The sequence below is a fragment of the Zingiber officinale genome, chromosome 3A (assembly GCF_018446385.1).
Source record: "Zingiber officinale cultivar Zhangliang chromosome 3A, Zo_v1.1, whole genome shotgun sequence".
In the NCBI taxonomy this organism is placed as follows: Eukaryota; Viridiplantae; Streptophyta; class Magnoliopsida; order Zingiberales; family Zingiberaceae; genus Zingiber; species Zingiber officinale.
In genome coordinates, this window is record NC_055990.1 from 158,357,617 (window position 1) to 158,384,740 (window position 27,124).

General features: G+C 40.6%; 1 protein-coding gene across 1 annotated transcript; it reads left to right on the top strand.

Moving 5' to 3' along the window:
* Window positions 1-24,249: 24,249 nt before the first annotated feature.
* On the top strand, window positions 24,250-26,595 carry LOC122050821 (zinc finger MYM-type protein 1-like). The gene has a single exon (XM_042611695.1). The coding sequence runs from the start codon at window positions 24,250-24,252 to the stop codon at window positions 26,593-26,595; it is 2,346 nt and encodes a 781-aa protein (XP_042467629.1).
* Window positions 26,596-27,124: the final 529 nt, after the last annotated feature.

The following is a 27,124-nucleotide window of genomic DNA, read 5'->3' on the forward strand; positions in this document are numbered from 1 at the left end:
ATCCTCCCACTTCCATTCTGGAATCTGTATAGACTACAGAACTCCTCCTGGTTTCTGGTGTTCTGCCTTGACCCTCTGACAGGTCAGACAGGTACTGACATATCTAGCGATGTCTCTTTTCATCCTAGGCCACCAAAAATGTCTCTTTAAGTCTTGGTACATCTTGGTGGAACCAGGATGCATCGCATAAGGAGTCCTGTGAGCCTCGTCTAGGATCTTCCTCCGTAGTTCCTCCTGATCTGGAACATATAGTCTGTCACCAAAATACAATACCCCACTATCAGATACTCTGAACTCTCCACTTTCTGATTCTGCTAACCCTTGCTTGATTTTCTGAATTTCAGGGTCCTGACCCTGAGCTTTCTAGATGTCACCAAGCAGGGTAGATGCTAAGGCCATAGTAGAGAGCTGTCCAACTATAAGTTCGAGACCGAAATCTGTAATTTCCTTTTGTAGGGCCGGTGACATGGCTGCTAGGGATAGTAAGGTGGCACTGGACTTCCTACTAAGTGCGTCTGCCACCTTATTGGCTTTTCCTGGGTGGTAGAGGATGTCTATGTCATAGTCTTTGACCAGCTCGAGCCATCTACACTGTCGCATATTCAGATCTTTCTGGGTGAAGAAGTACTTCAGACTCTGATGATCTGTATACACTCTGCACTGAGCTCCATACAAGTAGTGTCTCCAAATTTTGAGGGTGAAGACGACTGCTGCAAGCTCAAGGTCATGAATAGAGTAGTTCCTCTCATAGTCCTTGAGTTGTCTGGAGGCATAGGCGATCACCTTACCCTGTTGCATCAGTACTGCTCCTAGTCCCAATTTAGAGGCATCACTGTAAATATCAAAGTTGTCTGTGTTTCCTGGCAGAGTCAAAATGGGAGCACTAGTCAATCTTCTTTTTAGCTCGATGAAGCTGTTCTCACAGTCCTCTATCCACTGAAATTTTCTGTTCTTCCTAGTGAGAGCTGTCAGTGGGGAGGCTATCCTGGAAAAATCCTCTACAAATTTTCTGTAATAGCCTGCTAATTCCAGAAAACTTCTGATTTCACTGGCGTTCTTAGGTCTTTTCCAGTTACTCACAGCTTCTATCTTACTGGGGTCTACCATGATACCATCTCTGGAGATGATGTGACCCAGGAAGGATACCTGATCGAGCCAGAATTCACATTTCGTGAACTTGGCGTACAGCTGGTTCTGCAGCACTATCTTCAGGTGCTCTGCGTGCTCTTCCTGAGTTCCGGAATAGATAAGAATGTCGTCGATGAACACGATAACAAACTGATCTAAGTATTCTCTGAATACTCGGTTTATGAGGTCCATGAAAGTAGCTGGAGCATTCGTCACGCCAAAGGGCATGACTACGAACTCATAATGTCCATATCTGGTCCTGAAAGCTGTCTTGGGTATATCACCTTCTTTAACTCTCACCTGGTGATATCCCGATCTGAGGTCTATTTTAGATAACACTGTTGCTCCTTTTAGCTGATTAAACAGGTCATCTATCTTGGAAAGAGGATACCTGTTCTTAATCGTGCCTTGGTTTAGTGCCCGGTAGTCTATACACAGGCGCATACTCCCGTCCTTCTTCTTCACGAACAATGCAGGTGCTCCCCATGGTGAGTGACTAGGGCGCATGAAGCCCTTGTCGAGCAATTCCTGTAGTTGCTCCTGAAGTTCCTTCAGTTCTGCTGGAGTCATACGGTAGGGTGCTTTGGAGATGAGATTTGTACCGGAGATAAGTTCTATCTCAAATTCAATCTCCCTGTCTGGTGCTAGGCCTGGTAACTCCTTAGGGAAGACTACTGGGTAGTCACATACAACTCGGACCTCTTCTAGCTTTTGGTCCTTGTCCTGATTGGTACTGACTACATGTGCTAGGAACCCCGTACATCCTGAATCCAGTAGTTTCTGTGTTTTCAGAGCTGAGAGGAACTTCTTGACCTTTCTCTTTGGTTCTCCGATGTACCCAAATTGCACTCCTGCTTCATGTTGGAATACAACTTTATATTTACGGCACTCTATGGAGGCACCGTACTTGATCAGAAAGTTCATTCCCAAGATGACATCATAGTTAGCCATATCGAGCACTATAAGATCACCAAAGAGTTCTCTGTCCGCTATAATGACTGGCACTGCTCGGAGCCAGTGCGTAGATGCCATGATTTCTCCTGAAGGCGGTGTCGTCAAAAACTGACCACTGAGTACATCTGGAGGTATTGCTAACTTTTCGGCAAATGCCCTGGATATATAAGAATGGGTTGCCCCAGTATCGAATAAGACAATTGCACTTTGCTGTAAAATACTGATCTGACCTGTAACAACTGTCGAGGCATTCGCTATGTCCTCTCTGGTGAGTGAGTAGATTCTCGCGTTCGTCGTGGCTGAGAGGGCTTCTAGTCTGCCCTAGCTGATGTGTGGATCATCTAAAGCAGCCTGTATCTGGTGCAACTGTGTTGGCTTGCCTCTGTACTGAATCGGCTGTGGTGCGGGAAAGCTGGCCTTGTTCGGGCATTGTTTAGCCATATGCCCTTCCTGGCCACATTCGAAGCATCCTCGTGTGCCCTTGCGATAAATTCCTAGGTGGAATTTCCCACAAGTGGAACACTTGGGATAGCTAGGTTGTTTACTAGTTGATCCTCCTTTTGGGTAACTCCCTGGTTTACGTTTGTTACTGGAGTTCCCTTTCCAGTTAGAGCTGTGGCCTTGGTGTTTCTGAGTACCTGAGCCTCCTTGGCCTTTGGACTCTGAGAAGGCTTGTTTCTGCTGCTTGATGCTGTTCTGGTAATTGTTGGGGTTGCAAGGTTGCAAACATAGTCCCATATTGGAAACATATGGGAAAGATCATGGGTTTATAAGAGAAAAGATATCTCCATTGGCATGAGGCCTTTTGGGGAGAGCCCAAGAGTAAAACCATGAGGGCTTAGGCTCAAAGTGGACAATATCATGCAAATGTGGAGATATCTAAATTCTTTTCGATCCTACAATTGGTATCAGAGCCCAGACTGCCAGAAGGTTTAACCGCCAACTGTGCACAAGAGCTATGATCTGATTGAGCCATGTGGGTACAATATTGATTCGAACAAAGAAAGTGGGGGTTCCTATGTTCGAATCAAGAGGACCAGACACCAGGCAGGAAGTCCTAGTTGTGACTAGGCAAGGAAGTCCTAGTAGGTCGGGTGGACCGAGGGGCAGGAAGACATAGTGGGTCGAGGATCGGACGTGGGAAGCCTATGGTCCTTTGTTTGAGGGGGGGATTGTTGGGGTTGCAAGGTTGCAAACATAGTCCTATATTGGAAACACATGGGAAAGATCATGGGTTTATAAGAGAAAAGATATCTCCATTGGCATGAGACCTTTTGGGGAGAGCCCAAGAGCAAAACCATGAGGGCTTAGGCCCAAAGTGGACAATATCATGCAAATGTGGAGATATCTAAATTCTTTTCGATCCTACAGTAATGCTCGGTGATCAGAGCACTACTTACCAGTTCTTCAGTTGTTTGTGGCCTATGGACGCCGCTGGCCACATTCAGTGCTATTTCCGGCCTTAACATTTTGAACATCAGTCGGACTCATTCTCTTTCGATGCTGACTAGTTCGGGGCACAGACGAGCCAGCCTGTTGAATTTCTTCATAGCCTCCTCAACTGAAAGGTTGCCCTGACGAAATTCAGTGAACTCGTCATAGTGGCGGTTTGTGACCCGCATGTGAAAGAACTCCTCAAAGAATTCCCTTTCGAAGTCGGCTCATGTCATCTGGTTCACTGGGTGCTTCACTTTAATCCTCTCCCACCACATACGTGTGTCTCCTGCCAGGCAGAAGGAGGCGCATTTCACCTTTTCATGCTCTGGACAGTCCAGGAGCTCCATCGTACTCTCCAGTGTTTTGAACCAGGCTTGGGCATCCCATGGTTCACTTGTGCCTGAGAAGTCCTCTGGCTTGATTTTCTGCCACTGGATCAGATAGGCTTCTCTCCTTGCCCCTACTGTTGGGGCTACAGGTGTTGTAGGTTGGACTAGTGGAACCTCTATAACTACTGGAGTTGCCTTGTTAGGTTCCGGAGTGGCAGTGGGAGTGTTCTGCTGATTAACCCTTAGGGTGGCTATCTCCTGTTGTTGTTCAGCTAGTTGCTTCTGTAACTGAGCCAATACCTCTATAAGGTCTGGGGGAGGCACTGAGCTGTCTGCCTCATGCTGGGGCTTAGTAGCTGGTGTCCTTCTAGCTGAGCGTCCTCGTACCATTTCTTCCTAGAGAAGTAGAGGACATACATAACTACTACAATTATGTTCACATAACTACTACTATCATGTTAGATGCTATCATATATAAACATGCTTTAGTTATCTATAAACATGGAATTATCTATAACCATGGAAGTAGGAACATAAATAAGTTGAGGTATTCTTACTTGGAAGCTGCAGGTTCAATGCTGATGTGTGTGTGGAGGAAGTATGGAACTTGTTGGTGCAATATTCCCTAGGTCAAGGTTGACCTGGTTAACCAAGCCTGAGTCTTGGTTTGGGTTTCGATGTTTGACAATATATTGGGTATAGATGATATGGACAATGCAGGTGCAGTTGTTCATTTGGGGAGATTGTTGATACAATTCCCTTTTAGTCAAAGTTGACCAGTTAAGATTGTGAAGGAAAGTCAGGCAGAAGAAAGTCCTGGTGAGTGAAGTCAGGCAGAAGAAAGTCCTGGTGAGTGAAGCCAGGCAGAAGAAAGTCCTAGTGAGTGAAGCTAGGCAGAAGGGAAAATCCTGGTGAGTGAAGTCAGGTGAAAGACCTAGTGAGTGAAGCTAGGCAATTGGGAAGTCCTAGTGAGTGAAGCTAGGCAGGAGGAAAATCCTAGTGAGTGAAGCCAGGTGAAAGACCTAGTGAGTGAAGCTAGGCAATTGGGAAAGTCCTGGTGAATGAAGCCAGGCAGGAGAAATCCAGAGGGGTCAAGGTTAACCAGACATCTGGTGAGAGTTCAAGTAGGTCAAAGGGATTGACCGGATACTTGGCACGAGGAAGAAAAGTCCAAGTAGGTCTTAGGGATTGACCGGATACTTGGAAAGAAGAGAAAAGTCCAAGTGGGTCAAAGGGATTGACCAGACACTTGATGAGAGAGTCCTAGCTGGTCAAGGGTGACCAGATGCTAGGTCTTATGTACCAACAAGTCATGGTTGACTAGATGTTGGTTTAGGGGGCTTTGGACTTGGTTTTGGGCAAAAACCAAGATCTGGATTGATCAGCCGATTGATCCAGCAGATTTGGATTAATCAGCCGATTGATCCAGCAGATCTAGATCGATCAGTGGATCGATCCAGAAGATCTAGATCGATCGGTCGATCGATCTGGTGAGTCCCCGCGAACATAACCCCTCTGGATCGATCGGTGGATCGATCCAGAGGTCCCAATCGATCAGTGGATCGATTGGGAGCTGCTATTTATGCGCGATAAGCCCTGGATCGATCCACTGATCGATCCAGGCTATTCCAGAGAGCATAGAGGTGCTCTGGATCGATCCGTGGATCGATCCAAAGCCTCCCCGATCGATTGGGAGCAATCCAATCGATCGGGAGCAATTCAATTGATCGGGATCCGACCGTTGGCGTCGATTTAAGCCGCAGGCGTTCATTTCCTTCAAAGAACTTCACTGATTCACTTCAGATACTCTCCAACACCTCCATAGCTCTCTCCAAGCTCCAGATCGCTAGTTCTTGAAGATTCTTGGTGGTTTTTCCAAGTTAAGAGGCGGATCAAAAACAAGAAGAAGAAGTTAGGGTTAGAGTTTTTATTGTACATCTTGTAAGCTTTTGCTTATCTTGTATTTCCCTTTCTTCTTCTTGTATTGAGAGTGTTGTAGGGCTTCTCCGCCTTTGGTAGTTACCATAAAGGAGTGTTATTCATAGTGGATGGTGCGTGAGTAGGTGTGAATCCTTGGACTAGTCACCTCTTGTGAGGTGGATACCAAGTAAACCATCCTTGTTAGCGTTGTATGCTTTTGTTTCTTATATTTCCGCTGCATACCATCAAAGAAACGAGCAACGCCAACGACGAGCACGTGAAGAGCTATTCCCCCCCCCCCCTCTAGCTACTTTTCGGTCCCAACAGAACTTGCTCTGATACCACTCTGTAACGCCCCGCCTCCTACTGACTAAGCTGTGAGGCCGGGGGTTACATTTGCTAAACTATTTCGTACGGAAAGCTGAACTAATTTAAAAACTCTGCTAATTACTATTAAAACTGGAATTTATGTTCAAAATACACTTTCATTGTTGTACATATGCTAAAGGAGGGAATCTAAACTTTCCATTTGATCAAGGAGCTAAAATCAAACGTTTCCAGCTGAAATCAGACTTCCCAATCGATTGAAGCTGAGACTCGATCGATTGAAAAGGCTTCAATCGATCCACTGATCGATCCAACGTGCTTCTATGCACGGAGGTCTTTTCTGAATCGATCGGTCGATCGATCCCGCCCCGGCTAATCGATCAGCTGATCGATTCAGCAGCTCTCTATTCGCGGAATTTATTTCCCGATCGATCGGCTGATCAATCCATGGCCAATCGATCAGCTAGGGGTGTAATCGAGCCGAGCCGAGCCGAACTCTTGAATGTTTGAGCTTGGCTCGTTTATAGTCGAGCCGAGCTCGAGCTTTATTTAACGAATATATTCATGGCTCACGAGCTTATTCAAGCTTTTATCGAGCCTAAACGAGGTTAATAAATATAAATCATAAATTTAAATATTCATTAAAATCTAAATTATATATTTAGAGAAAATTATAATATTATTATTAAATTTTATAATTTTATTCTAATAAATAAATTTAATATATTTGTCTATATTTTTCATAAGTAGAGTGTAAAATCTATAAATTCAATATCAAAACTATTATTTTTTATTTAAAAGTTGCTTAATGAGCTTAACGAACGTGTTCACGAGATAACGAGTCGAATATTACGAAGCTTGAGCTTGGTTTGTTTATCTTAACGAGCCTCATTAAACGAGCTCAAACGAGCTTTTATCGAATCGAGCTTCGAATAGCTCGCGAGCGACTTGGTTCATTTACACCTCTACGATCAGCTGATCGATTCATCAACTCTTTGTACGCGACAAATCACTTACCCAATCGATCGGCTGATCGATTGGAGCTCTGATTTCTGCTACATTTGAATAATTTCGTGTACAACATGAATGTATCAACCAATAAACATTGGAATAATACTAAGCATGTCATTATTCATAGTTTACCGACTAACATCAAGGTAACTAGAAGTCTAGGCATAGCATAGTGCATACTTTCACAATTCATAACATTTAAACATTCAAAAGGTGCGGAAAAATAAAATATAAGGAGTTCTAATCCTTTAAACTTGCTAGTCCCCAAGGGTCTTTATTCCAAGTTCCTTCTCACACACATCTTGATGCATTGCCCTCCAGCCTTCGCTAGTACATCTTCCCTTTATCTTTATCTACAGTATAAGGAAAAAGGAAACTATAAACTTGGAAGCTTAGTAAGAACCATCTACCTCACAAAACATGCATTCGATGAAATCATGCTTTTAAATAATGCTTTTTGAAACACAGGCTTGTATTCATGCTGAGAACTTCTAAAACATGGCATACTGAAATATGAATCATGACAATCAAATACTAATCTTAGAACTATCTTGTTATATCAATAGGAAGAACTGAACTGATATATAAGCTGAGTTAAATTGATGCTAGACTAATGCTGAATCTGAACTACATTCACATAGCTAATTTGTGAAGTTTGAAAACTATTTTCATAATAGATAAAAATAATAATCATGCTGCCGATGGGTCCAGCAACTGTACTTGCTATGCGCGCATCCCTAACTAAGCCCGAGGTAGTTAATCCCGAATCTAGTAGGGTTTACTAGGTTATCTAAACCTAGGGACGACTATGGGAGCCCAACCCAAGGACAACTAAGAGTCCGGTATAGTGCCACTGATAAAATAAAATACTGTTTCATAAGCTAATTTATCTTATCTTGCTCTTACTAGGTTATCTAAACCTAGAGCTAGGTTATCTGAACCTAGAGGCGACTATGGGGGCCTACCCATTGGACCGTAGTCCCATATAAACTGAAATAAAATTAAGCATGCTATTTAAAATACATCTATGGTATTTAACTGAGCTATTAAAATGCCTACGGTAGCATTTAACTATACTAGTCATTTTATCGAACACTTGATGTGCTCTAACTCTCCTCAACTTAGTAATCATGCATATGGCTGAACTAAAAGCATATAAACGTATGATTAACTACTTATACTGTAGGTGAGGGGTTACTTACTTCCTGCGCTAGGTTTCTTACAATTCTGATCGCTAGGTTTTTCAGAGAAAAAGATCTCTTCGGCGATCTTCTTACGTCTACACGTTCTTCTCACGACGAAGAGCGTCCTCATATCGGAGTCGTCGTCGGAAGGTGCTCCTACGACCCTAGGGGTGAAACCCTGGTTCTCTTGGGGCTTGGTGTGCCAAGAGGGTGAGGAAGAGGGAGGGGCGGCGGGTGAGGGTGAGGGAGAAGAGAAGTTGCCGATCCCAAAAATAATAAACCCTTACTTAAATTCCCTATTTATATTAAGTGATTAATATAACTCAACTAAATCATAAATATAATTTCTCTCCTCTTCTTTTAGCAAACCCCTGCTGGGGCCACCTGATTACTAAAGTCATTTATAAGTCGTAGGGTCTGATAGGTCGCGGGTTAAATTCCCGCTTAGGCTATTTTTCATTTCTATTTATTTTTGCTACTTCTGCTACTCCAAAAATTCCATAAAAATATTCATAAATTCTAGAAAAATGATAGAATATTTCTAAAATTTATTTGAGAATTTTCGGGTGTTACAGTCATAGTGACCGTAGGTATATCTTGACGATCATTGTCTCCCATTCATGATTGAGAGAGTCGTTAGTGACCGTTGGTATATTTTGTTGACCATTGTCTCTCATTCATGGTTGAGAGAGTCATCAACGATCATGATATATCTGATTGGCCACTAAACCCAGATAGTGGCAGTGTGATTTTGCTTGTAGTCAGTAGTTGAGGAGCTAGATAGCTACCTCACCCTATCTACCTACTAGACTAGATAGTGGTAGCATGAGTCTGCCCACGGACAGTGACCCTGATTGCTCACTAGACCAAATAGTGATAGCATGAGTTTACGTGGAGTCAAGACTTGTTATATATTTGTTATATATTTATTATATGCTTATTATGTGTTGAGTTTATGAAGGTGGTTTTTGAATGTATTGTATGTAATCTTGATTTATCAGATATACTTGGTGGAGCAAGTCAAAGATGGATTTCGTTGTTGGTTATAGTTTGTTTAGTAGATGATTTTATGTCGGTACTCTTACTTTAGTAGTAAATATTTATTATCAAAGACTACATCATTTGATCTCCTTATACATATAGTATCATGTACTATCTTCTTATACCCACTAAGTTGTTATACTCACTACCCCTAGCTTTTTATTTGAGTTTTAGATTAGTAGATAGAGGATGTGTTGTGTCACCTAGAGGTCATGGTTATCAGTCCCACTTGAGTTCAGATTTTTATTTGAGTTGTTGGTTTACGTTCTACAACTTGTAGTTTGGTTTTCTATTTGTATCGAATGTTTATGTCGTTAGTTATGCTTTTGGTTAGTTTAATATGTTTACATGTGTATGCATACATACACACATTGACATTTATTTCTGCTTGATTTTATATTGTATTGGTGTTATTTTACTTAATCTGAGTTCGATATCATATTTCTTATATTATCATTAGGGTATATCATCCAATTTGTTGAATAAGTTATATCCTCGAAGTATGACAACTTACGTGGAGGAAGTAGGGGTGAAGAATATTGGTCAACGGGAATGAAGTGGGGATGATGGTTGCACAATATACCTCTTGCTCCTGTAGTCCCCGTTTTATAAAGGGGCCCGACAAAGGGAATTAAGAGCATCTCCAACGGAGCTTTGCTAGGTTTTTCAAAATTTTCTTTCCGATATGTCATCAAACATTAAGAAGCTGGGTTCGAAAAATCAAACCCAGCTTCTTATTCTCTTTCTTCAATTTGAGTACTCTCTTTCTTTAATTTAAGTGGGGCCTATAGGAAAAAAACTAAGGAGGTGTTTGGTTCTTTTTTAGGAATAGGAATCGGAATGGGAATCATAGTATTATGGAATGAGAATGGGTATGAGCATGGATATCACTCTTAAAAGTAATGTTTGGTTAGTTGAATATTTTCTATCGGAATAAATCAAAATTTCCTTTTTTTTACCCTTAAAGGAAAATAAGAGAAAAAATTAGATGTGAGAGAAAAATATGATGAGAGAGAAAGTATGATGAGAAAGAATATGTGATGGGATAGAATGAAGAGAGGGAAAGTATAATGAGAGAAAATGAGAGAGAGCATGATGAGAGAGAAAGTATGATCGGAGAGGATGAAGAGAGAGAAAGTATAATGAGAAAAAAAATGAGGAGAGAGAGTGTGATGGGAAAGATTGAGGAAAGAGAAAATACGATGAGAGAGAAAATATAATGTGAGAGAAAATGTGATGAGAATAAAAAAGAAGAAATGAGTGTGATGAGAGAGATTGATGAGAGAGAAAGTATGATAAGAGAGAAAGCATGATGAGAGAGAAAATGTGCTAAGAAAAAAAGGGAGAGAGTGTGATAGGAGAGATTGAGGAGAGAGAAAGTATGATGAGAGAGAAAGTGCAATGAGAAAAAAGAGAAAAGAGAGTGTGATGGGGAGATTGAGGGGAGAGAAAGTATGATAAAAGAGAAAGTATGATGAGAAAAAAAAAAGGAAAGAGAGTGTAATGGAAGAAATTGAGGAGAGAGAAAATATGTGATAAAATAAGGAGAGAGAAAATATAATGAGCGATAATAAGGAGAGAGAAAGTGATATGAAAGAAAAATAAAATAAATATATTTTGATATTTGATATTAAGGGGGAAAATTTTAGTTTTAGGTCAAGGGTATTTTTGGAATAAGGGAATATTTTGATGGTTGAAAATAAAATAATGACTCATTGAAGGGGGACATGGGAATGAGTTATTATCTAATTATAAGGATTCATTCTCTTATTTGTATTTCCATTCATCTAATCCAAAAATTAACAATGATAATCAATAATTACTATTCACATTCCTCATTCTTATTTCCCAAAATCAAACATCCCCTAAAATCCCTTGGCCACAGTTGGAGATGCCCTAAGCCCATTCGCAAGGGGCAGAGATCCAATGACAATGAAATTGACACTTGGCTTCAATAAACGCTTGTATAAATGACCCAGATTACTAGGGGATGAGTGGGGATCCGTGACTTACTTGGGCAGGAACGATTTTCTTACTGAGGTCAGCCCCAGCGAGCATTCCCTGTTAGCTGGCGGTCCATCTTCCTGTAGGCGGGACTTTTGAACGATCATGGAAATCAAGAAAAAGCATAAAGTCATCAACTGGTGTGAGTAATAGCAAGATCTTAAGGCATTGATGATAGGTCACATTGAATCAACCTTCCAGTATTTCTGGATCGTCCACCTAACTGTTTTGGGTAGACATATTATAAATATCTGAGTTAATTTGATATGATTAGTTGAGTTAAGGTAGATTATGTGATTTTAATTCTTTGTGTATAAATGTACAAGAATTTAGGAATAAAAAAATCAAGCCGAAGACGTGGTGAGCAAGAAAAATGGCATGGGAAACTAGTCAATGGGTTGGGTGCATTAGAGGGATGAGAAGATATGGAAAAGTAGGACGAGAAGGACGTGCGTGGCACTTTCGAGAGATGAGAAGCTAGGGGCGAAGTCTGCTCGAGGAGAAGGCTGGAGTTGAGTTCGGATGAGCTCAACTCTGGACGGCCGGAGGATCACCCAAGCAACCGGACAAAGTCAACTACTAAGTTGACTTTGTCTAGACACTCGAACTCCAGGTGCTTAGTGTTAGTGTAAGCCTAAGAGTCAATCAAGAGTTGATTAACTTAGAACATATTGTAAGACATGGGGTGTTACCACATGAGGTCTTGAGGTCGAAACTCGAGGCGTCCGAGCATGCCTCTCCCATGCCTTGGCCACCTGCACTAATGACTAGTAGTCACTCGTGAGTTATCTCCTCTATGTTGGTCTAGGGACGGGTTGGTGGGGGCGCTGGGGGTGAGCGAATCGTCTTTTGCCACATATTTCATTGATAAAAGGTAAAGGCTATGATTATTATATTTACTTCAGTTCTGTGCTAGATAAATAAGTATAACAATGTCCTAGGATAATAGGTTCTAGTCTACAATATATCAATTAGTTGAATTGATAATGGGAGGCTATAAATAAATATATATATATATATACTCTAAACTATTCATAATCAAGCACTAATATATGAAGATAATATTAGTACATTGAGACTAATATATAAGTCAATTGATGACTTAATCTCACAAGTCATGGATATAAGATATCAAGTTGACACATGGATATATATTAAAGAATATGTACTGAATTGACCCACCATAAGAATATTTCATGGATCGTTATATGAGTATTATAAATATTCTTATAGAAACTATTGGTATAAATAGTCCTTAAACCTGAAGTCACTACGGTTTCCTACATACGGAGTTGTGTACTTTGGTATCGACAAATGTTACTTGTAACAAGGTGGACTATAAAGTCAATCACTGGATATGAAATAAGTTATGTTGATGAATATGAGTGATGTAGATAAGATCTATCCCTTCCATATTATGGAAATGATATCTATGGGCCCCTTGATTAAGTAGGACACAAGAATGCACGGGCATGCTCAAATTAGTCAATATGAGATATTGAGTTTATTTGATTGAGTGTGTTTACTTAACTTAACGATCAAGAAATACAAAATTGATAAGAGGATGACACGGTCTATGCCTCATTGATCAATTTAGATATCAAGGATAGAAGGATCAAGTTATACAAAATAATAGGCAAAGAAAGATTAAGTCGGATCTTGACATTATCATTACTTGGGTAGCAATGATGCATTACTAGATGTCGCTCATTGCTTGTGTATCTAAAATAGTTTTTAGAGACAGCTAATATTATGAGAATCTATTGGGTCACACACAAAAAATATGTTGATTTAGAGATACGTTTAATTTAGTTTGACTAAATTATTATGGGCCTTAAGATTATTAGGTTAAGTCTAATTCGAATTAGACTCATTAGTTACACTCAAATGAATCCAATCATTGGATTGAGTCCAATCCAAGTTAGACTCATTGGGTTGGATTGAGTCAAATCTGAGTTAGACTTAATTGAATCCACCCGTAAAGAAGATTAATGATGGTTAATTTAGATTAATCATACATTGAAAGAGGAAAACCAAAGGGCAAAAACTCTTGGTATTCATTGGAGAAATATAAAAGGATTTTTGCAATGCATTTTTAGTGTGAACCTTTTAGTCTTCTTCTTCTTCTTTCTTTGGCCGAACCCCTCTTTTTTGCTAGCACTCAAAAGGTGGTTCTTCTCCGATACCAAGTTCGTGCGACAAATAAGGAGCTTGTTCATGTGGATACTGATGAGGCACGGTCACTTGATCGTGCTGAGATCTACATCTGAATCAAAGTTATTGTCGGAAGTACCATTCATGCATCAAAGGTAACTATTCTATTTGATAGAGCAGGAAAATGTAGTATACCATATTCGCTTGAATCTCTAGAGAGATCTTTTTTCCACTGCGTGCATTATTATTTTACTCATAAGATCCCTACACCCGGACCAGGTCTAGACACCAAGAACTGTTTGGGCCACATTAGCAAGCCATTACTGCGAAAATCGCCGAAGCACTGGTCACGCAGAGGGGCGTCGACAGCTTTCGCAAAAAATGCAAGAGAAAGACACCGACATCACGGCTTTATAAAGCTTGAGCTCGGCCAACCGGGGTCGTCCGATCCAGGTCACGAAAGCCGGAGCGCAGATCCAGCCATTGAATTCAAACCGCCAAACATCACATCAACGTCTGTCGCTTTGGGCGTGCGATGATGGCGACAGCGACATGTGGCACACGCCTATAGGGTAGCATTTAATGAACGCTATTAACAGACGTGGGTGCATGCTCGACTTTAATGGAGATGATTTGTACGAATTCCGAAGGGATTCGGATGATGTCAGCGTTGACCGCTCTCAACCAAGGATAGAAACTGCAAGCTTCTCCAAGTGCGAGTGGCGAAGTACCGATTGGCCTCAAGGAGCAATCGCAGGGCCGTCCGACACCCTCGGGCAAATCGGTCGGAGTTCCAACCAGTATCACAGCCGATTGACCAACCGATCTCCAGACTATCTCGTCCAGTCAGTCAGACTTGCAGCCTCCTTCGACTAGACTTGAGGGGGAGGCATGTGATCCGGTGATAAGGAGAGGCCTCGATCAGCAGGGTGTTCAATGACAGGGTGGAGGTCAAAGTCAAGTTGGTCAACGTCCCGGTATTATCGTCCGATCCCCCTTTTCCGACTGGGAGGAAGAACCGCCGAACCTATATGAAGCAGACGTTAGCACAGCTAGGCCAGGTACCGAGCTTCCGGCGCTCAGACAAACAGGGTATGTGCCGAGTGACAAGCCTGCTCGGACTCACACAGACAAAATAGTGACAACCGAGCATACTACATTCAGACACAACTCCGTTCTACATAGCAGCGAAGACTGGACAACGAATGCTGGCCGAGCGGCTATTCCGCTCAGCCCGAGGACAAGATCGCCTGGACGACTGATAGATGACCGAGCGACTCTTCCGCTCGACCTATAACAGACAAAAGGAGGATCAGAGGATATCCTTCTGAGAACCCATGCCACCAACAGACGGCATGCTTGGCTGCATGGTCAGGCAGAAGATCGTACGATGGAAGCTTCCGCTATCTTGTCAGAGATATGCTCAGGTCATTAAGGTATGGTGTCAGGGACACTTTTCTGACACGTCTCTTCAGGGTATGTTTTGAGGAGCGTGCACGCGCTCTCAAGGAGTCCTATATAAAGACCCCCAAGCTTTGACAGAGGTATGCATAATCTCTACTGTAGCCACAGTTACTCTGCCATTTTGCTTCCTCATTTCTTCTACATCGCCGGTGTTTGACTTGAGCGTCGGAGGGTCATCGCCGAGGAACCCCTCCACCACCAGTCATCAGGAGCGCCACGTCCCCAACATCCATTGCCTCGACTCTCGGACAGGATCACAATCGATTGGGGTTGAGGCTCAATCGATTGAAACTGTTTCAATCGATCCAGCGATCGATTCTGTGAGCTTCTGTTCGCGGAGAAAATGCTTGAATCGATCGACCGATCGATTCAGTCAGTGTTGAATTGATTGGCGGATCGATTCCATGAGCTTTTGCTCACGAGAAATCCCATCTCAATCGATCACCCGATCGATTGAGACACTCCAATCGATCGGCTGATCGATTGGAGCTCTAATTTCCTGAAATCCAATTTCAACGAAATTCAGAAATGTCTTAAAAATTCTACAAAATTCTAAAAATCATAAAAATTCTTGTAGACATTATTTAGGGTATATACTATCATGAAAAAATAGTTTTCTAGAAAAATACATCTTATTTTCAAAGATTGACACAAAATTGGAAACTTGTAAAAACTTCAATATTTCTTCCAAGTTTTGTATCTAACTTTTCAATGATGATTACTATCAAAAAATAGCCTTCACCAAATTTTTTTCAAAGTATATTTAAAATGATTTTCAAAACCAATTTCCAACCATATTCTTTGGGCTCAATGCACATGATTTGTACATTACTTTTCCCAATGATTGAAGGATACATAACTATGTGTTTTTGATGACATCAAAACTCAATAAGATGCACTAAATCAACATTTTGAGTTTTGTTCATCATCCTAACATCTCACTTGTATCTAATGTGCACTAAAACATATACAAGTCACCTTATAGTCTTTGTGAGATGTAAATTTTGGTTTTGCTCTAAACTAGAGATCATGCATATCTATCTAGGCATTTTAATTTATGATCATCCACCTAGAATATCACTTGTTAATAGATGTCATTGTCCTTAATTATAAGGAAAACAATGCATGATGATCTTATGGCATATATCAAAATAAGTAATTTTCAAAAGAAAATATGCTTTAGCTATATGATGTATGCATGACATGACATGATATTTTTATTTATTTTTCATAATAAGCATAAATGTAAAATATGATGTCATGATATATGATGGGCAAACAAAGCATGGTAATTTAGCATAAATAAAATATACCTAGATAATCTATCTAAGTATCTTTAATACTTAGCTTAACTAAATAAAATCATCCTAGGTTACCCCTATTTTCATAAGAAAATGTCAAACTTCCAACTTGACATTTCTTTTGATTTTCCTCATTTGCGCCAATTTAAATTAAATCTAATTCCTCAATTTTTGACGCATTTTACTCTTCCAAAGAGTAAACAATTAATCCTTTACATTTTCAAAGGTTAACAAAAACCTTGAAAATGTCTCCAAGTGTCAACTTTATCAAGGTTAGGTTAACCACCCTACCCATTTAGAGTTTACACTCTCTAAACCCATCTAAGGTGTGGAGAATATGCTCCTAGGAACCTAAAACCTACTGGTGCTCCTTGGATGCTCTAGGTATTCACTAGGGATGACTTCCCTAGATACCTTCCTAGTGACCTTCCTTCCTAGGCTTCTTAGAAGCCTTAGTCACCTTGACTCACTTAGGTCAACTCTAGGGATAGCTTCCCTTATGACCTTCTTGATGACTTTCTTTGACTTCTTAGAAGTCTTAGTAACATTTGTCTTGGTAAAAATACTTCTAGGGGTAACTTCTCTTGTATCTTTGCCTTGACCCCTAGACTTAGGGTTGGTTCCATAACTATATGGAATCCTATGATAAAATGTCACATCCTTCTTAGCCTTAGGTTTATACCCCAAACCTCTATGACCATTAGATGGATCTTGATGTCCTAAACCTAGGCTTTTGTTCTTGGACCCTTGTTCTTCATGTGTGATTTTTCTAAGAGTCCTTTCTAATTTATCAAGTCTTGATCTCAAGACTTGATTTTCCTTTCATAACACCTCAACCTTAGATTTTTCATTAAAGCCTTTATCTTTATTTCTCTTAGGCGTGTGCCTAGAATCCTTAGAATTATTGCCTAAGTTGTTTTCTACCTTCCTAACTCTAGGTTGAGTTGTTTTAGCATGATAAACCACATGTTCTTCTTTAATTCTATCATGCCTTCTATTTTCATGATAAATAGCATTAAAGTGATATAAACTAGACCTAGCATTCTTTTTATCATGTTTCAAAGGAATTGGTTCAACAAATGATACCTTGAGTTTCCTTTTAGAAGCTCCCCTTTGACTTAAGCTTCCTCCTTTGACTTTGGTCGATTTCTTCCCCTTAGGACATTGACTCCGGTAATGTCCTCTTTGATTGTACAAGAAACACAAAATGTGTTCCTTACTCTTCTTTGTCATGGAGCCAACCTCCTTGGCCTTCTCCTTAGTCTTTGGTGTCACTTGACCCTTCTTCTTGACTAATTTAGGGCACTTACTCTTGTAGTGTCATTTTCCCTACACTCAAAGCATATAATGTGATTTTTATTATTTAACTTTGAAATAGTTATACCTTCTTTGCTTGTACGGTGGCACATGATCCTCCATTTGATTTTGCTTGATTTGTGAAGGTGGCATCATCTTCCTCTTCATTTGACCCTGAAATGGATGCTTCTTCTTGCTCTGGTGTCAGTGAATGACGCTCCCCCTCAATCCTAGAGGTGGAGGCCTCTTCATTTTCATCCTCTTATCCATTGAACAAAGAGTATGCTCTCTCTTTGCCCTTTTCGTTGTACCTCGTTGAGGATGAAGCTTCTTGGACTTCCTCTTATTGAGTTGAGCATCTCTCAATTTCGGAGTCCTCCTCATCTTGATATTACTCCAATGAGTCACCCTCTTTGAATTTCTCTTTGTTTGGTGCAGTGGAGGGTTCTTCATGAATCTTAGCCAATTTGTTCTATAGTTCATTTGCATCCTTGTATTCTCCAATTTTACAAATGATTATGCTTGGCAATAGACTAACCAATAATTTGGTTACCTTGTTATTTACCTCGCACCTTTGAATTTGCTCCTTGCTCCATTTGCTTTTCTTGAGAATGTTGTCTTTTGAATCTCTTGGAGCTTCAAAGCCTTCCATTAGAGCAAACTATTGTTCTATGTCCATCATAAGAAAATTTTCGATCCTTGATTTCCAAGAATCAAAACTCATTGATGTGAATGGTGGAGGCACCCTCATGTCAAATCCAAGTCCATCACAGAATTCCATTTGAAATTGAGCTCTTTTGAAGTCTTTGACTTTATTGAACTTGCTTCAACTTCTTCTCCCTCTAGCTCGTTCACCTTTCCGGTGATGATTCCAGTGAAGAGCGACCTCGCTCAGATACCACTTGTTAGGGTCGATTTGTAACTAGAAGACGGTGAATAGCTCGTCGCGCTTGGTTTGCTTGCTTCGTGATGATGATATGCATCGGATAGAACTCGAAGCAACACTTACAACACTAATACAAGGATTTACTTGGTATCCACCTCAAGAAGAGGTGACTAATCCAAGGATCCACACACGACACACTCTCCACTGTGAAAAATACTCCTTCTCGATAACTACCGAAGGTGGAGAAACCTCGTACAACACTCACACAATATGATACAACACACGCAAGAAAGAAATACAAGTATACAAAAGAAAAACCTCTTCTTGCTTGACCTTGTTGTTGAAGAACACCTCTTGAACCTTGTAAGTGTAGTAGCACTTGTTCTCAAGAGCTTCCAAGAACTAGCGAAGAGTGTCGGAGAAGATCATGTAAGCATTGTGTCGAGAGATTCAAAGAAGAAAGCTCGCCACGACTTTATACTCTGCACTTCTAGGGCTCCCAATCAATTGCCACGTCACATCCATGCAATCGCAGCCGTCCACCTCTCGCTTCCTACACAACAGTCATATCCCAATCGATTGGTCAATCGATTAGGGAATCTTGAATTGATTAGCTGATCGATTCAGAGCGCCTCTATGCTTTGCTGGAAAAGGCCTGAATCGATCGCCCGATCGATTGACGGTGCCCAATCGATTAGTTGATCGATTGAGGAGGCTTCTGTGCTCAAGATAAACACTCCTAATTGATCGGCTGATTAATTGGGTTGTTGTTTATCGCAGCACTCTCCTAATCGATCATCTGATCGATTAGGCTTCGGTCCAATTAATCGGTTGATTGATTGACCACCCTTGACTTGCTTAACTCAAGTTCAAGGGTCCCCAAATCTAACATCTGGTCAACCGTGACCTGTTGGAAATCCTCATGCCTAGCATCCGATCAACCTTCACCTGCTGGAAATTCTTCACCAAGTGTCCGGTCAATCCTTTGACCCACTTGGATTTTTCTCCTCATGCTAAGTGTCTGGTCAACCTTGACCCACTTGGACCTACCCTCTTGTGCCAAGTGTCCAGCCCTCCATGACCCACTTGGACTTCCTTCCACCAGATGTCCGGTCACCCTTGACTCATCTAAATTTCCTTATGTCAAGTATCCGATCACTCCTTTGACTTTCTTGGACTTCCCAACAATAGGTGTTCGGTCAACCTTGACCCGCCTGGATTTCCACGTGCCTAGCTTCACTCACCAGGACTTTTACCATTGCCTAGCTTCACTCACTGGGGCTTTCACCTAGTTTCACTCACCAGGATTTTCCAACTACCTAGCTTCACTCACTAGGGCTTTCACCTAGCTTCACTTACTAGGATTTCCTTCTGCCTAGCTTCACTCACTAGAGCTTTCACCAAGCTTCACTCACCAGAATTTTCCAACTACCTAGCTTCACTCACTAGGACTTTCATCTAGCTTCACTCACTAGTATTTTCACCTGGCTTCACTCACCAGGATTTTCCCACTACCCGGCTTCACTCATCGGGACTTTTACCACCAAGTGTCCTGTTAACACTGACCTACTTGAATTTTCCTTGCTACCAACCTTCCTGTTCGACTTACTTTTGCCTAACCTCTAGTTAAGACTTCCCAGTCAAGTATCCGGTCAACCTTGATCTACTTGACTCTTCTTCACACCAAACTGATCAAACTTTGACTAGAGAGGAATTGCACCAACAATCTCCCTAATCGGACGACTACATTTGCAATCTCCATATATTGTCAAACATCGAAACCCAAATATTAAAACTCAAGTTTGAGCCAACTCAAACTTAGTCAACTTGGTCAACCTTGACCTAGAAATATTGCACCAACACCCTTGGTCGAACCCGATCAACGTGCTGGAAATCTAATATGTTTGCTTGGAGGTTCGGTTGACCGATCCCAGGTTCAGTCGATCGATCCTCGGTTTGGTCGACCGATCAAGGCTGAAACTTCAACTTGTAAAATGTTAGTTTCCCTGCAAAACAGAGTTTAGACAAATAGCAAGCAATATATGAAAATTACTTTTGACAGCCTTTAGACTGTCCGATTCTGACTTTTAGATTTCTAGAAAATCCTAAGTCGAACCAACCCCTACTATTACCTCAACAGGGAACACATTCTCACCTATTCCTCTCAAGAGAAGTTATCTGTTATCAGACTGGTCGTCCAGATCGACTGGACTTTTATTCAACGCCTGAGACTTCAGGAGTTTTCCGCTAGACGTCCGATCCCTGACCTGTCCAGTCTTTCACCTAGTCCGCGAGCACCAGGATTTTCACCTAGAGTCCCCGACTTTAGGATTTCACCCAAAATGTACGATCCGTCAAGACTTTTCAAAACCTAAAGTTATCACCCCCTAACAATTTTTACCTATCTAAAATCTATTAGAATTTTTATCTAAAAGGATTTTTTTTTATACACTTATTAAATTAAAGATAATTTAATTTTAAATCCTTTATCATTAGTCTTTTCTCCTGTCTTTTCACTGACACGGTGGCGAGAATGTTGAACCCCCACTTCCTTCTCACCTTGTGAGTTATGAACACTACACCTGATGATGGGTGTCAGCTAGCGTGGTAGTTGATATGGTGGCAACATCAAATTCTTTCGTCGACACATGACAAACAAGTCCGGCCCGCTCCTCATCTCAGGAAGATGTATAAGGAGATGGTTCACAACTAGAGTGGCCGCGGACATGACAATTTTTGCATAACCCAACGGATGTTGGCAATGAAGGGGAACAAACTCTCACTCTCTGTTTTCCTAAGCACGTTCTCTCTCTCTCGATTTCTAGAAGGGGAACAAACTCTCACTCTCTGTTTTCCTAAGCACGTGCTCTCTCTCTCGATTTCTGAAAATATTCTCTACTGTCAATATGGTGACTGATATGGTGCATGATAATAGGGGCGGATAGCTGACATGGTCAGAGGTCAAGCCCATGGGACGGTCAAAAGTCAAGTCCACATGGTGGTCAGAAGTCAAGTCCACATGACGGTCAGAAGTCAAGCCCATGTAATGGTCAGAGGTATAGCCTACGTGGTGGTCAAAAGTTTGGCCTACGTGGTGGTCAAAAGTTCAAATTGTAGGAGGATCCCAGTCGGGCCTAAGTGGTACTCCAGAGCAGGATTAGGCCCACACGTCAAGTAGGAGTTCGGAAGGTAAGGCTTACCGGTCGGGATTTACAGGATAAGACTCGCAGAGCAGGATAAGCGGATCAAGACGTACAGGTCGGGATATACGGATCAGGATGGACAGGTTAGGATAGGCGACTTAAGGTTTGCAGGTCGGGAGATACGGGTCAAGACAGATAGGACAGGAAACACGGATCAAGACGTACAGGTCGGGATATACGGATCAGGACGGACAGGTTAGGATAGGCGGCTTAAGGTTTGCAGATCGGGAGATACGAGTCAAGACGAACAAGACAGGAAACACGGATCAAGACGTACAGGTCGGAATATACGGATCAGGATGGGCAGGTTATGATAGGCGACTTAAGGTTTGCAGGTCAGGAACTCACAGGTTAAGACAGACAAAACAGGAGACACGAATCAAGACGAACAGGGCAGGGCAGTAAGCGCAGGTCTGGATTTACCGGGACCTGTCGAGAGGCAAATGTAGGATTGGATGCACATATCTAGATTTACGAGGAGACACACAAGCCAGGGAATGAGCCTGGGGGCGTAGGTCTGTGTCCACATGACAAGAATTGCTGGTGCGAGGAATCAAGCCAGGGTTAACAGACCAGGGTGGGCAACGCTATACGACAATCAAGGTAGAGAATCGTAACCACCTGTCAGAGAATAATTACTGTCTGTCAGAGAATATGCTAACAGTCTGGAGCTCATTGCCCGTTGATCCCTTCTCAGGCATATGGGAGGACGCCACGTGTCATTTACCGACAGACAAATCATGATACCTGACATTCCGTGACACCTGTTAGATTCCAGAAGTACCCACAGCCATATAAAAAGGGGGGCTTTGTCCCTTACGCAGGTATGCTCACTCGTCTTTTCACACTCGTCTTTTACTTTTCGTCCTTTCACTGTGCTTCTGGAGAAAAAGTACCTGACTTGAGCATCGGAGGGCCTGACCCGGGGACTTTTTCCCTGGTTCTTGGTCTCTAACGTGAGGGCAGCTTGTCTGAGTGTGTGCAGAATTCTCGCCTCCTCATCCTGGTCATCATTCCTCGTCATCCGCTCGTGGGAACCCTTCCAATAGATGCCAGATCGACCAGGCGTCCTCGCGATTTTCCGTCAACACCAAGGATAGCCTAGCCAGCCTCCGTCCGACTCAACTTCCGGACAGGATCAATGGTTAACTTTACAAAATGTTGTTCTTCTTCCCCTATCTCTATAAAAATCTCTTCTTCAATGGGAAGTGATTATTTCGACAACTTACAAAAGTTCTTCCAAGCGGAAGACCATTTTTTCTCCTAGCTCAAGCTCTTCTCTTGTAGAAGGCAAAGTATTGGAGGGTAAAACTGACACCGTCGACCGCCACTGATGTGCAATGGCATAGCCAGTACTGGGCTGCACTGGGCTTCAGCCCAGTGCAGCCCAGCAATTTTTAACACCTAACTCCCTAATTCCTGGGTTTTTTTTTCATCGCCCAGTGCAGTAAACACATCGAGCCCACTGCACAGTGGTAACCTAGCAATTTTTTCATCGCGCTCCTCCTCTAGCACGACGAACACATCGAGGCAGTAATCGTTGCCACCTTCTGTCCTTCTTCAATCTTTAGCAGTCAGCACATCATCTCTTTCTTCACTCTTCAGCCGCCGGTTCTCCTCGCTCAGCCTCTTGCAAATCTTGAGCCACCGAGGCACCGATTCTCCTCAGTCCTCGCTCAGCCTCTTCCTCTTGCAATACCTTTTCAAGCACTGCTAAGTGGTAATCTACTAAACTCCATCTACATCTTCTTCATCCTTCGTCAAAGACTCAAAATCCAACCTCTCCAGATCTCCAAATCTCCAATGCTCTCCTGTTCTATAACAATAATTTCCACTTTTTTTTTTTTTTTATGATTTGTGAATTCTTTGGTAATTTGGTTCCTTCGTCTTCCTTGCTAGTTGCTTCATCCTTATGAGAATTTCGTGGCTCTTAGAATGTTTTGTGTGAGTTTAGTCTTGACGATCTGGGGATCGTCGTGTATGATGGAATTACCAGAATAACAGTAGAGATTGTTCTTCATAGAATCATAGTTGCTTTAATTTGCCCTAATTTTTTTTAGGAAAGTTTTTTCCAACCTAGGTTAAATTTTTGAAAAATTTAAACATTCTGTCAATCTAAATGTGATACTCATTATTATTTGTGATTGTTGTGGTTGAAAAAAAAAAGTGAAAGGTCCTAAGTTTACTTCTAAATTCCCACATTTGTTCCCTTTTTAAGTCCTTTATTTTTATTTTTGATTTCAGGCATTTCAAGTTTTAGCATAGCACCGGATTTTACGGGTAGGCAGTGGACTTCTCTTTATCTTAAAGTGACAAATCATAGCCTCATAGGTAATTTTAGATTTGTAGTTGTGATTTTTTTTGAAATTATTTAAAATTTTAAATTATCTGAAAATTATGATTCTAATACTAGAGAAAGTTGTGATATTATAAATTGATTTATTATTGTGTTTGAGTTTATCATAAAATGAATAATATGATTGAGTTTGTTATAATTGATTGGTAGTTGTTTTTTGTTCTTAAGTTATAAATAATTAATTTATAGTTATTTTTTTCCTTAGGTTATAAATGGAACACCAACAACTTTCAAATAAAAAGCCAAAAACATTAATGTCATTTTTTAGGAAAAGAGATGATCAGTCTGAATCTGATAATCAATTGCAATGTGATATACCTCTTAGATCAACAGTTGGATCCTCTACTTTCGATTTACAGCCTCATTTTGTATCTAGGCCAATAGAACAAAGAGAAGAAGAATTTGATATTTCTTCTATTGAACGAGATCCAGGATTACGAAAATTGATTTGTGAATACTCTGTTAATAAGCGGGATGAGATTAGAAGAGCATATATCAAAGCAGGTCCTTATCAACCCAAACTTATTGAGTATCCAAGAACAAAAATTGGAAAGCAAAATCGGCGATTTCAATATGTTTGGTTCAAACAATTTCCTTGGCTAGAATATTCACCTTCAAAGGACAAAGCATATTATTTTCCATGCTTTCTTTTTGAGAATACAAGTAATCCAATGGCTCGTTCTGCACTTGTTTCTGAAGGGTTTAACAGTTGGAAGAGAGTTAATGATGGAGAAAAATGTGCATTTCTTATTCATGTTGGTTCATTGTCTTCATCACATAATAGATGTGTGAAATGTGTTCAGGATTTGATGAAACCAAAGCAAAATATTGACAAAGTGTTGAATGCTCAATCTACAGAAGAAATTATAAAGAATAGGTTGCGCCTAAAGGCAACAATTGAAGGTTTATTATGGCTTGCAACTCAAGGATGTTCTTTTAGAGGTCATGATGAATCAGAGAATTCCTTAAATCGTGGAAATTTTATTGAATTGTTGAAATTTCAAGCACATTTAAATGATGAAATTGCAAAAGTTGTGTTACATAATGCCACGCAAAATGCTAAATACACTTCTCCGCAAATTCAAAAGGAAATATTGCATATTCTTGCTAATAAAGTGAGAACAATGATTCGAGATGAATTGGGAGATGCCAAGTTTTGTATTCTTGTTGATGAAGCTCAAGATGAATCTAAAAAAGAGCAAATGTCCCTTATTTTCAGATTTGTTAATAATTCTGGATTTTTGGTGGAACGTTTCTTTAAGATTTTGAGTGTTAAGGACACAACATCAGCAAACCTTAAGAAATCAATTTCTGACATCTTTGTTCAACACAATATTCAAATCCACAACATGAGAGGACAAGGGTATGATGGTGCAAGTAATATGCGTGGTGAATGGAATGGGCTTCAAGCATTATTTCTTAGAGACTGTCCATATGCCTATTATGTACATTGTTTTGCTCATCGTTTACAGTTAACATTGGTTGCAGCTGCTAAGGATGTGCCTTCTATTTGGCAATTCTTTTCTTATTTGACTTCCATTGTAAACTTCGTCACCTCGTCTCCTAAACGTCTTAGTGATTTACAATCTGCTCAACAAGAAGAGATTGCATATATATTGGCTATTGGTGAGTGTGAATCTGGTACAGGAGCTAATCAAATTGGTACATTGCATAGACCTGGTGCTACTCGTTGGAGCTCTCATTATGATTCTGTTAGGAACTTGATAGACATATATGCAGCAACTTGTAAGATCCTTGGAAATCTCAGTGAAAATGGGCCAAATGGTACAATACGTGGTGAAGCTTGTGGTTTATGCAACATGATTACGAGTTTTGAATTTGTATTTGTGTTGTTTTTGATGGAAAAAATCTTAGAAACCACTGACATTCTTTGTCAAGCTCTACAAAATAAATCACAAGACATTGTGAATGCTTTAAAATTTGTCTCAACCACAAAAGTCATCCTTCTAAAATTTAGAGAAGATGGTTGGGATGATTTTTTTGTGAAAGTAAAGGTTTTTTGTGAACGACGTAATATTGAGATGCCTGATATGAGCTGTGGTTATAAAGTTAATCGTTATTGTCAACAACGGGATCATGTTACAGTTGAGCATCACTATCACTATGATATTTTTAATGCTGTAATAGATTTTCAAGTGATGGAACTAAATTGTAGATTCAGTGAGGCAACAATGGAACTTCTTGCTCTTTGTTCAGCTTTGGATCCTACTGATTCATTTAAAAAATTTAATATGGGCGATATTTGCAAGCTTGCATCAAAATTTTATCCGGCTGATTTTAGTCAACAAGAAATTCATGCTTTGAGAGTTGAATTGGAACACTATCAACTTGACATAGTTTGTGATCATGAGTTTCAACAAATTTATACTCTTTCTGCATTATATAGAGAAATGATTGTGACTAAAAAGGCTAAGAGTTATGTTATGATTCAGAGATTGATTCGTCTTGTCTTAACTTTTCCTGTATCAACTGCAACTGCAGAGAGAGCCTTTTCATCCATGAAATTTCTCAAAACGGCACGTCGCAACAAGATGGATGATGATTTACTTTCTGATTGCATGATTCTCTACATAGAATGACAATTGTATGAGAAAATAGACTTGGAATCAGTAATAGATGAGTTTTATACACTAAAATCTCGTCGAGCATAGCTTAAGTAGATGAAGTATTTTGTATGAAATTTGAACTATGCAAAAAGATATTGGGATATAAATATTATGTGTTTGTTAAATGTTTAGTATACATGTATGTTTTATTATTGTCGTAATTTAGCCTAGGGCATTTAAAGTCTCTGGCTACGCCATTGCTGATGTGTATTTATATCTCAGATCAAAAGTTTGCTTAGCTGCACGAATTGCTGTTGGAGGCTAGTCTTGGGGCATAGCAAAAGAATCTCTACTAACAAGGACCCTCAACTCAAGTGGAGTGATAGGTTAGGGAGTCGAGCAGGAAATTCTGACCGCATCGCAATTGTTGGTACTTTCTTACTATCATTTGTTGATACTTTTGCTTATATTAAGAGACAAATTCTAAGTACCAAAATATGTTTTATCCTTTATTATGTTTACATTTGATTTTTTTTTAAACAGTTTTTTCATATAAATTATT

Bases quoted from the DNA above. Each gene is read 5' to 3' on its own strand.
- LOC122050821 (XM_042611695.1), top strand. From the start codon at position 24,250: ATGTCATTTTTTAGGAAAAGAGATGATCAGTCTGAATCTGATAATCAA.